General features: G+C 48.0%; 1 protein-coding gene across 1 annotated transcript in view; it reads right to left on the reverse strand.

Moving 5' to 3' along the window:
- Positions 1-12,655, reverse strand: part of FREM1 (FRAS1 related extracellular matrix 1) — a 326,722-nt gene that overhangs the window by 89,658 nt on the left and 224,409 nt on the right. The window contains exon 28 of the mRNA XM_063914068.1: positions 12,172-12,244. Coding sequence (XP_063770138.1) covers positions 12,172-12,244 — 73 coding nt within the window. The remainder of the gene's footprint in view (positions 1-12,171; positions 12,245-12,655) is intronic.

The raw sequence follows: 12,655 nt of genomic DNA on the forward strand, positions 1-12,655 counted from the left end.
ATATTGGGGACTACTGAGAACAAGTGTGACTATGTGGCATAATGAGATACATGGATAAACAATTTGATTATTGGACAGGGATCAAGGGTTGGTAGAGAGGAGTATTTCGGTCAAATAAAAAGCAATATGAGACCCCCCCCAGGCAGGGCCAGCTCCATGCATGTTCGAATAGAGCGGCCGCGCAGGGCGCCACCCTTAATGGGCGCCGCGCGCTGGCGCTGCCATATTCGAACCTGGAGCCGGCCCTGTGCAGCATTACCCGGCCTTGAACTCTTGTGTGCGCTATGCGCGCTGAGCGGCGCCGGTGTCTAACGTCAGACGCCGGCGCCGCGCAGCGTGCATAGCGCACACAAGCGCTTTGGAGGCCGCCTGCCTGCCCGCCCGCACCCGGACCTGCGCCCGCAGACCTCCTCCCCCTCCCAGTGCCGCAGGTATTTTGGGGGGGGGGGCATTTATGGATGGCACTGTGTGGGGTCATATCTGCACTGTGGGGGCATGGCACTGTGGGGTCATATCTGCACTGTGGGGGCATTTATCTGGCTCTGTGGGGGCATAACTGCACTGTGGGGTCATTTATGTATCTGGCACTGTGGGGACATTTATGTATCTGGCACTGTGGGGGCATTTATTTATCTGGCACTGTGGGGGCATTTATTTATCTGGCACTGTGGGGGCATTTATGAATCTGGCACTGTGGGGGCATTTATGAATCTGGCACTGTGGGGGCATTTATGTATCTGGCAATGTGGGGGCATTTATGTATCTGGCACTGTGGGGGCCTATCTGGCACTGTGGGGGCATTTATGTATCTGGCACTGTAGGGACATATCTGGCACTGTGGGGGCATTTATCTGGCACTGTGGGGGCATTTCTGTATCTGGCACTGTAGGGGCATTTATGTATCTGCAACTGTGGGGATATATCTGGCACTGTGGGGGCATTTCTGTATCTGGCACTGTAGGGGCATTTTTGTATCTGGAACTGTAGGGGCATTTTTGTATCTGGAACTGTGGGAACATATCTGGCACTGTGGGGGCATTTATGTATCTGGAACTGTGGGGGCGTATCTGGCACTGTGGGGGCATATTTGGCACTGTGGGGGCATTTATGTATAGCACTGTAGGGGCATTTATGTATCTGGCACTGTAGGGACATATCTGGCACTGTGGGGGCATTTATCTGGCACTGTGGGGGCATATCTGTATCTGGCACTGTAGAGTCATTTATGTATCTGGAACTGTGGGGACATATCTGGCACTGTGTGGCCATTTATGTATCTGGCACTGCTGGGGGGCATGTCATGTGTTGCTGGCACTGCTGGGGGGCATGTCGTGTAGCTGGCACGGCTGGGGAGCATATTATGTAGTGTTCCCGCTAGGCGTCTGTGGCTAGGCAATGTGTCTAATGTGCTCTGCCTGGCGCAAAGTGTCTAATGTGCTCTGCCTGGCGCAAAGTGTCTAATGTGCTCTGCCTGGCGCAAAGTGTCTAACGTGCTCTGCCTGGCTCAAAGTGTCTAACGTGCTCTGCCTGGCGCAAAGTGTCTAACGTGCTCTGCCTGGCGCAAAGTGTCTAACGTGCTCTGCCTGGCGCAAAGTGTCTAACGTGCTCTGCCTGGCGCAAAGTGTCTAACGTGCTCTGTCTGGCGCAAAGTGTCTAGGAGGTACTACCTGGTGCAATGTGTATTAACTGCACTACTGTGTGGTGTAATGCAAATTGCCACTATTATGTGGCCACGCACCTTCCCCACGAAGCAACGCCCCTAAATTTTTGCTGCGCACCTTCGACGCGCACTGTCCACGCTTTGCCATGTAGGTAGATGAGCACCAAGCATTACAGTATGTACATCATTTTGCCCTCCTAACTTAAAAATGTGCCCTCCCTGTCATCAGCACCCTGCCCTAAAAAGTGAACACTATCATGTGTAGCTGGCACTGCTGGGGTGCATATTGTGTGTAGCTGGCACTGCTGGGGGACATGTCATGTGTAGCTGGCACGGCTGCGGGGCATGTCATGTGTAGCTGGCACTGCTGGGGGGCATATCATGTCTATCTGGCACTGCACATTATGTGTATCTGGCACTATACTGGAGACATTATGTGTATCTGACACTATACTGGAGACATTGTGTGTAAGGAACACTACTGTGGCTGATATGTGTAAGGCTGCTAATTGTGTGCGTAGAGGGAGTGTGAAAATATATTTATTTATAGTCTAATAATATGAAGTTACGAGGCCACACCCACTTTTCCAGAGGCCACGTCCGCTTTTCCTGGAGCGCGCGCATAGGGGTTGGGGGGGGGGGGGGCGCTTTTACATGTTCTCACTCAGGGTACTAGTAGGCATGGAGCCGGCCCTGCCCCCAGTGAAATAATACCAGTCAGAAATCCATAGGTTTCTATGATATACATGGTATTGCTACCTCCTTCCTGTACACATACAGTAAGTGTTGTTTATGAGGACTATTTATCACATACAGAAACACTAGCATGTTTTAATAAATTGATCCATTCATTATTAGGGGCTGATGTGGCCACCCAGTATTCAGCATACTCCAAAAATGGAAGGTTTTTGGAGTTTGCCTTCATGAATCTATGACATCTTCAGATGGCATTGGTTCCCAGAGTCCCCCTTCTTCCTGCAGGAATGAGCAGTATCAGAATTGGTTAAAAAGTACTGTATACCGTTAGGCCAATTCATATGTAGTAAACAAATTGCACAAAAGAAAATAAGGATAAAACAGAGGGTATGAGTATTTTTTTTTATTCAAAAGAGTTATAAAACGTGAAATTATAAATGAAAAATAAATTAATCATACATACAGATCTGATTTACTGAAATTAAAAGAAACCACCACATCTATACAGACCAGCAATAATTACCCAGCACTATAAATACCAAGAGAACATAATCCTTTTAAAAGCATCCAAATTGTACATGAAAGTTCAGAAAATGTATAAAAGGGGCGTGGCTTAACGCTGGAGGAGAGCAGTCGCAGCTGTGCATAGCTCCTGCTTTAAATAACATCTTTTCACCCTCCTAGCCCGCCTAAACTCATTCCCCTGCTCCATACCCCTATTACCTGCACCCTCCCAACCCCCCTGCTGCTAAACACCAGTGGCCACGGAATCGGGGAGCACACCATCAGATCCCACGGATTGCGGCCCGTTGCTGCCTCTCACGCCGGGGCCTCGATTTCGCGGACGACCCCCCGGACTTCCAGAAACGCGGCGGGGACGGCGGCCGGACCCTGCTCACTTCTCCCGGGGCTCTCTGGCCGGCCTGTGACCTCCGGCCGGCCCCGCAGATCCCGTGACCGTCAACACCCGCGGTAGGCTCCAGTCAGGCGGCCGGCTGTTCACTCCCTGCACGGAGACCCGGCGGCCATTTTCCTTCCTGCTCCCACTGCACCAAACGAGCACACAGGCTGCAGTAGGCCTGGGGGGGGGGGGGACGCCTGAGGCTATTCCACGCACCCCACACCTCGGCAGGGTTATCCTGCTGATGCTTGGACCCTACCCGGATCGGCTGGTGGTCGCAACCGCAGTCGGGACCCTCTGGGAGGGGACAGTGCTGGCCGTTGGCGGGCCCTGCTGGGAATCGGCTGCTCTGCTGACACCGACCTAACGGAGCTGCCTGCAACTCATAAGGAGACACAGCCCACCCACCCTTCTCACTGCAGCACGACACTTAAGTGTCAGCATACCTCTCGGTACTTCCCCTTACAGTGCACGGAGGCCGGCAGCCATATAGGCATTGCCCCAGATACTGGAGACTCGGAGTTCGAGACAGAGGGAGACGGGAGCTGCACTGGCCTGACGGCTACAACACAGTGCAGTGAGGAACTCTCCCCTGCCTTCCTCCCGCCGACCGGATCACCACTCCTCCCTCCGCGCAGACCCCTGTGGCTGTTTGCGACGTGGTGACAACCGGGGATCCATGAAAGCCCCTAATGCCCTGACCCTGACCTCATCGCTGCTGAGCACCTAAAGGTCCACCGACACCTGGACATCGGGTCCTGGGCTGTCCTCCGCCTCATTGGCTGCCGCCCTCTTCCTGCACACCCACGAGGGCCTGGCCCCTCTCATCATCCACTCCTGCCGGCTACTGAAAGTCTTATCAACCACAGACACCGCACGCCCCTCCTTCTCCCCCCCCCCATTTCACCTCACCTCTCACCTCCCGTACGTCTTGCTCAGGATGAGCTGCTACTGAAAGCCACCATCTAATATGCAAGACCCGTTACACCTTTTACTACCTAGACTCTCAGCGCCTGGCTACCCCACCTCTGCTTGAAACCTCTTTGCATGGAAAAGTTCCTGATTCCCCTGCCCGTGATGTCCGCAGGCACTACTCAACATTCACGAGAAGACACCCCATGCGGGGACTCCTCCGACTCTGACCACTCGACCACATGCTCACTCTCCCAGCGCTCCCGCAAGTCACGACCGCTTCTTAAGCAGCCGAAGATGAAACATAAGGACCTGCTGGTGGTTCTAGGGCCACTCCTGGATGAGAAACTGGCGGGCATTAAAGAGACCATCGAGTCTTCTTCGGCTTTGCTGAGCCAACACTCTACTCGCCTTGATGAGGCGGAACAAAGAATATCGACCCTGGAGGATAATTTGGAGGAAGCCCAACGTTCTGTACAGGCCAAACAGCTCGAGGTCGCTGACCTTTCTGAAAAGCTTGATGACCTGGAAAATCGCGGCAAACGTAACAATCTGCGGGTCATAGGCGTCCCAGAGTCGGTGCGGGGTCGCGAACTCTTGACCCTCCTCTCGGTGGATATCCCGGAGCAACTTTCCATGGATCTAAAAGGAGTCCCTCTAGTCATTGAGAGAGCCCATCGTGTGGGTCCTGAAAGGAGGAACTCTCTGGGTCGCCCTCGCCCGGTCATCATGCGTATCCTGACCTATGCGGACAAGGCGAGACTCCTTGACCACTATCGCAAAGCTACCAACCTCTCCATCGATGGTAACCGCCTCATCTTTCAGGACTTTTCCGCATCAGTAGCCACAAAGCGCAGAGAGTTTGCTCCTATATGCAAACACCTCTTTGAGGCAAAGATCAGGTTCTCCTTGCTTTATCCTGCCCGCCTCAGAGTTTTTGAAGATGGACGACCACGCTTCTTAGAGGATCCAGAGGAGGCCAAGCTGCATTTTGTTATACCTGACACTTGATCACTGCGTATATATATTTGTCAACTACTCTACGTTGCCCGAATCTGCATTCGGGTCTCACATAATGTTTCACTGTTACAGTAGAGTGTAATTGGTTTGCACACTTGCTCACGCAACTGATTTATTTGTTGTGTACTGATGTTTTGTTTATTTTATGTTTGGTTTGTTAGTTTTACCTGCATGGACCGGGACCCCTTTCCTCCACTGGGAGATTCCCCCCCTGCTCGCTGGGACAGGGTGGGACCCTGCTTTATCTTTCACATCTATTTTTTGAGCTTTTTCCCGGTAGGGGTGGGTTGATATGTCTACTGACGCCCACCCACACTCTCATGTAGACGGAGATTCGACAACTACGCTACTTTGTATTGTTTCATGGAATATAGAGGGTCTTAACCACCCGGTTAAGAGGAAGAAAGTGATCTCTCATTTAAAACGCATGTCCCCCCATATTATATCCTTACAGGAGACCCACTGGCTAGATGATCCTAGAAATATCTTGCGAGCCCCATGGATAGGCGAATGCATTTCGTCTCCATACCACTCTAAATCTAGGGGGGTAGCGATTTTGCTACACTCCAACCTCCAATATACAGTACTTAGGAAGCTCTGTGACCCCGGGGGTAGATTTTTATTGTTAGATGTATGCATTAATAATACGGTCTACACCCTCCTCAACATATATGCACCTAATATTTCACCCAACTCCTTTTTTGCAGGTCTTTTAACAACCCTCCTTACCTGGGGCTGCCAGAACTTAATCATTGGCGGGGACTTCAACTTAGTCGTCGACCCATCCATGGACAGATCCAGGGTAAGTACTACCACCACCACGACTCTTGCACAACTCCTACCCTCTTTCTGCTCCCAATTGGATCTCTTGGACCCCTGGCGGATCCTTCACCCCACTCAAAAGGACTACTCTTTTTAATCTCATCCCCACTCCTCTCACTCCCGTATTGACTACATCTTCACTGCCACTCACCTTCTCCCCAGAGTCACTCACACCTCTATTGACAATATTATCATATCAGATCATGCCCCTATCTCCCTCCACATCCGACTAAATGTACCCTCCCATAGTCTGCCCCGATGGCATTTTCCAGCCTACCTGCGTCACTCCACTGATTTCCTTCTCCATATGAAGCAATCTTGGCACAACTACACATTAGACAACGATGACCAGAGTCCAGACTCGCTGATTTTCTGGGGAGCAGCCAAAGCTGTTCTACGAGGTCACATCATGTCATACACTCATTCTAAACGGAAAAAGTTTTCGTCTCAACTACAGTCCTTGAGTACAACCCTCACCTCAGCATACAGGAGTTACACTCAACACGATACCCCCGCCCACAAAGAGGCTTATCTCTCGGCCAAACTTGTTTACGATACATTTCTCACGGAAAGAGCCCAACTATCTTATGATTATCAACGCAATAAATTCCATAGATGGGGCAACAAATCGGGCAAATTATTGGCCAACCTAATTAAAGGCTCTAACTCCTTGGGTAAATGCAATTAAAAGCTCAGACTCGCTGAGCACAGATCCTGCAGTTATCTGCAATGAATTTAGAGACTTTTATCGATCTCTGTACTCCAAAGGTCCTGATGACCCGGCGGCTAACTTCTCCTTTTTAAAGGAGGCCGATCTCCCTGTATTGACTCAGGATGAGAGAGACTCTTTGGAAAGCCAGATTATGGCTGAGGAGGTTGTTGATGTCATTAAGACCTTACCGAACAACAAAAGCCCCGGTCCTGATGGCTTTGGCGCATAGTTCTATAAAATGCTTAGGGATGAACTGGCACCCACTCTTACGTCTCTCTTTAATCACATTCTTACCTCCAAACAAACACCGATTAGATTCAATGAGGCAACGATTATAGTCATTGCGAAGCCTGGAAAGGATTCCTCCCTACCCGGCTCTTACAGGCCGATCTCTCTCCTTAATCAGGATTTAAAAATTCTTACGAAATTAATGGCCAATAGATTGCAGCTCTGTCTTTCTCGCCTCATATCGCCTGCGCAGTTGGGATTCATCAAACATAGATAATCTGTGCAGGGTATCAGGACCGCCCTGGCGGCTATCACCTACTCGCATACCCACAATCTCACCAATAATATCCTCATTAACCTCGATGCGGAAAAGGCCTTTGATAAGATTGCCTGGCCCCATCTTACTAGGGTTTTGTCTTATCAACAGTTTGGAGATAAATTTTGTGGCCTAGTTGAATCCATCTATGCTGCCCCACTGCGCAGGTGATAGTCAACAACACTCCATCACCCTCCTTTATCCTTGAAAGAGGAACCAGACAAGGTTGTCCCCTCTCCCCCCTCCTTTTCAACCTGGCCTTAGAACCCTTTATACGTTACATCCTCAACCTCTCTGATTTTCGCGGTGTTAGGATTGGCAATAGAGAGATTAAATTAATAGCGTTTGCGGATGACATTCTTCTTTTTACCGCCAATCCGAAACAGTCCATTACAGCACTGCAGCACGCTATATTACTACAGGGTGGGATACCCCCTTCCCGTTTCGGTAGGCCACCACTCACATCACGTATCTTGGGGTCCACCTTCCCTCTGACCCCGCTCGTTTATACCTTGACAATGTTCACCCTATTATAACCAAGATCCAGACAGAATTAGCACTATGGCAGAATCTACCTCTCAACCTTTTAGGTCGCTGTAGCCTAGTGAAGATGGCCAGCTTCCCCAAATTGCTATATGTCCTTCAGATGGTGCCTATCGTGCTATCTAAATCTGACCTCTCCCTCCTTAACTCATCTATTTCTAAGTTTATTTGGTCCAATAAGAGACCCCGAATTAGTTTTTTTTAAACTGTCTCAGACGGTACAGAATGGAGGGCAGAACCTGCCGGACATAGAGCAATATAACAGGGCCTGCCTCCTACGCTTCGCCATGGACTGGCTCAATGGTACTTAGATTTTCACTGATTCACTGATCGACTCCCAACTCTGCACCCCCCTCTCTCTTAGCTCTGTTCTACACGTCTAAATCTGATTTGTCATCTCTCTCTCTCTGGACAATGTACTCCTTACCTCCACTGCGTTGGCATGGAGACTATATTGGAAATCCCTAAAGTTACAGTACACCCACTCCATATTTCTCCCCCTAGTTGGGAACCCGTGTTTTCAGCAGGGCCAGGCCTCCTATCCCTTTGTTACATGGCACGCTGCAGGGATCACACGAGTCGGTGACCTTCTTAACTCTAGTAAAAAACCACTCACTTTTGCGGAAGCACAGATTAAATATGACATAGATCCGAGCCATGGATTCTATTTTTTTCAGGTTTCTCATTATATACACTCAGTCCTTTCTCATCTCCATGTATCCGACTTTGTTAACAGCCTTGATACGCTCCTGCGCTCTGGGACATGCTCCATCTCATCTCTCTATGCCCACATTCGCACAGAACACATTCCCACCATGGACCTAACCCAAGTGCTGACATGGTCCTCCCAAATTCCCTCTATGCCCCCGGACACCGTGATGGACTGCTTTACAACTTCCCTCAAACTCATCCCGGCTAGCCTGTACCAAGAAATGTCCTATAAAATTCTACACAGAGCCTATATCTCTCCAAAGAGGAGTCACTTGATGGGTTTGTCTGACTCGGTGAAATGCTTAAAATGCTCTGCGCCAGTAGCCGACCTTATGCACTGCTTCTGGCATTGTCCCCTTATCCAAAGGTTTTGGGCAGAGCTACAATCATATAGCACCTCCGAGTTGGGTCTGCCCTTTCAATGTACTGCCTCTTGGGCTCTCTTTGGCCACACTCAAAACCAGCCCGACCTCCCCTCTCAAGACACAAAACTGATAGCAATTCTATCGGCGGTAGGCAGGAAGGCCATACTTCAGCAGTGGATTTCTGACACCCCTCCTACGCTATCACTAGCTACCTCTAGACTACTCTTCCTGTTCACAATGGACAGGCTGGAAACGACCCTGAATAAGGAGACTCTGACCCCTACCTTATTCCGATGTTGGGGCCATTTTATTAACCAACTGCCCACTCTGACAAAATTGGCTATTAGGCAGAGCTTTCAACATACCGCGTGGTACAGCCGTCAACTCCTGACTGATGATCCTCCCATCTCACTCTCGCGACTACACGATCCTCCCCCTCCATCTCCCTCATCTACCTCCCTTCCCTGATTACTACATCCCAGGCTGCAGCTCCCCCTTTTCTTCTTCGCCTCTTCCCTTCCATATTTTCTCTCTACGTCTCCGCTGTCTACATACCTCTCCTTGCTCTGATGATGTCTCCATGGATGGGTCGGCGGTCCCTATGCTCCAGCAGGTACGATTATTATTTTTATGTTTTTTCTGCGTTTTTCTTTTTCTTTTGGTTCGGTAGGTTTTAGTTTTTCGTTCTCCACTGGGGAGAACGTATTAGTATGTTGTTTTGTTTCTACTGTATATATTTCAGCCTTTGCATGCGATTGACGAACAGTATTTTTGTAGAATGACTTTTTTTTTACAATTCTGGTAACTGTATCGTCTACAACTTTATTTCTATATACTAGAAAATGGAAAAAGTGAGGTTTCACCCTAGCCCCCGATACCGTAAACTTAGACGATGTTTGTTGTATTGCTTATCTTTGCACCAGGCTGGATGACATGTTTACTTCTGATATTCAATGTTGTATATTCAAAACCTCAATAAAATACATATTGTAAAAAAAAAGAAAATGTATAAAATGTTTTGAAGCCACAATGCTGGGATAGCTATATAGAAATATTACTTAAGAATCCCCCTGTGTGCCCCAAAGGCTTTTTTCATACATATTATAGATTATACATTTATGACCGTGGTTCCCAAACTTTCTTGAATCACAGTGCCCTAGAGTATAAGCATTTTTTGCATGGCACCCCTAGGCTAAAAGATTTTTATTTCAAATTTGGAGATAAAAAAAAAATAGTTATGTAAATTGTGCCTACCTGTCATACTTAGGTTCAGTTATGTGGTGGTGTACAGATGTGCTTCTGATTGTCCACATGTTTTATGATTGGAAGCCACTATCACTGGTTTTAGCTAGCACTTTGACCATACATAATTTGATCTGATACTGGACCACCAACCCAGGGCACCCCTGCAAGAGCCTCGCTGCACCCCATGGTGCCTAGGCACCCAGTTTTGGGAACCACTGACTTATGGTTTATAATAAGCGATGCTATGTAAAATATATTATGTTTCACTTCAAAGTGGACATATACTATACTATCCTATTTTTAATTAGGGTAGGTTCATGTGCAGGGTCGTTAAGGTCGCTAAGGATCAGGTGCCGGGGGACAAGACGATGGTGCCCCCCTTCCTCCATCGGCACATGCACAGTAGCACAGGGGGCAACAAGGAAGTATTGTTATCCCCAGCGACTCACCAATGGTATATATGGTGACTCTGAGAATAAAGATTCCTTTTTTTCTGCAAGGTGCTGCCCGCAAATGATAACAGAGCCCTAAAAGTTTTATTTTAACAATGAATGCACTACCTTGAAACAACTACTGCTCACCTTTCTTTCATTATACACAGCAGCAGACGCTTTAGCTCACTGTATACAACTGTGATGTGTCTGACTCTTCTGCTGCTGCTTTCACACATTCCAGGACCCTTCAGCTCAAGGACCTGCCATAGGGGCCATCAAGGGGGCTTGTGAGCAAGGACAACAATCAGCAGTGACTGCAGCAAACCACTTATGAAATGTGTAGTAAGAGATCTGTCCTTGCTAAGCAGCCCCTTGCTCCTAGGCTCTTGGTGCCCCACTGACAGCTTGTGCCTGGAGATAGTTATGCCAATGTTCAGATGGGAGATGCAGGGGTGTGGCACAATGTATCACATCATCCTGGTCCTGCCTTATATGATGGGGACAAAGCCATGACGACACTTTTCACAGCGAATGGTGTTATCACTCTGCTCACTTCACTGGGTAATTTGGTGAGACCTAGAAGGGTTATCTAATTATGTGAGTCTCCCAAACATTCTAGGAAAATAGGCAAGTACGCTCATAACTGGATTAATTTATGGACTCAACATTATGGACTCTACCCTTATTCATTACTGTCATTTGGGCTCTAGCAAAAAAGGGCAAATTGAGTTCCAAACTGGAAAATGCCAAACAATCTTGGAGTTCATCTTTCTGCTGCCATTCTTTATTGTATTTGTAGATTTATATAATAATAATAATAATAATAATAATAATAATAATAATAATAATAATATGCTTTCCTCAAAAAGGACTAAAAGTGCTTTACATTTGCAGGAAAGAATCCATATCATAGGTGCACTACAACAGTTACTGTAGATGAATGCAAAATAAGAAATGCAAGAAACACGGTGCAGGAAAAGTACTTTTCCTGCATATTGTTTATCTATATGAGTTTGGTGACTCTTTTTTTGTAATATCTTCAGTGTGCAGCACTGCCCTTCTGCTCCACGGGAGGTTTCTGTCCTCCCTGAGCTCGCCTTAGGACACCTGCATTACGGTTTGACAGGTGTACCGCCCCAGTCAAACTCCCCACCAGGACTTTTGTTCTTTACCAAAAAATAAGGTCCTCACAAATGAATCCCTACGACAGCACCTGCTGAGGCAGCATCTTGGGTGCGTTACATAAGCTACAGTTGGCGGGATATATGATACATGGAGCTGTGATCCATAATGGGGAAATGCAACAAAATGAGGATACAAAATACTTCATACAATGATAGAGATGGTCATAGCATTCTGCTATGTGGTGCAATTGGGATACAGCCGGGAAAAAAGTAAGGTCAGATTTTGTCTGCAAAACGTGCAAAATATCATGGCCAAATGTGGAATAAGTCTTACAGTATTTTTCACTGAACAGTTTTGCTAATCTGAAGACAATTACTTTTTTGGTCTAGATTTGCTTACAAAGCACCTCATCAACTCGCATTAATAGTGGTATGGTCCAATGCAGCTTTCAGAGGTGAGTCAGTAGTTTTAATCATTTTACCTGGGTCAAACTGAATGAGTCTTGAAGGACTTGCAGAATAATCTTTCCCATCCACAGCACTTATTCCATTTACCTTCAAAGGAGAATAAAATAATAAATAATTAAATATGAAGAAATTATTTATATAACACATGTAATTGTATGCAAATAATCCGGCATCGACCCAGTATATTGCCGGGGCGACACGGGTCGCTGTGCGGTGTGAAAGGGGTCACTTCTGAATTCCCGGGTTGCCTGGCCTGGTATTTCAACCCGAGAATAAAGCATGGTTATTCCCAATTTATTACCGGGTTACGTGCAGTGTGAATGGGTTGCCGGGTTGATGCGACCCAGGACCCGTTTACAGTACAGACAGAGGCGACGTGGAGATTATCTCATCTCCCAGCGCCGCCTCCGCACCCGCCACCGATGCCGCCTCTGTCCTCGCTCCTATGGCAACCTGACCCTGCATATTGCTGGGTCGAGAAGCCAGTCTGAAAGGGTC

The sequence above is a fragment of the Pseudophryne corroboree genome, chromosome 1, assembly GCF_028390025.1.
Source record: "Pseudophryne corroboree isolate aPseCor3 chromosome 1, aPseCor3.hap2, whole genome shotgun sequence".
Taxonomy (NCBI): domain Eukaryota; kingdom Metazoa; phylum Chordata; class Amphibia; order Anura; family Myobatrachidae; genus Pseudophryne; species Pseudophryne corroboree.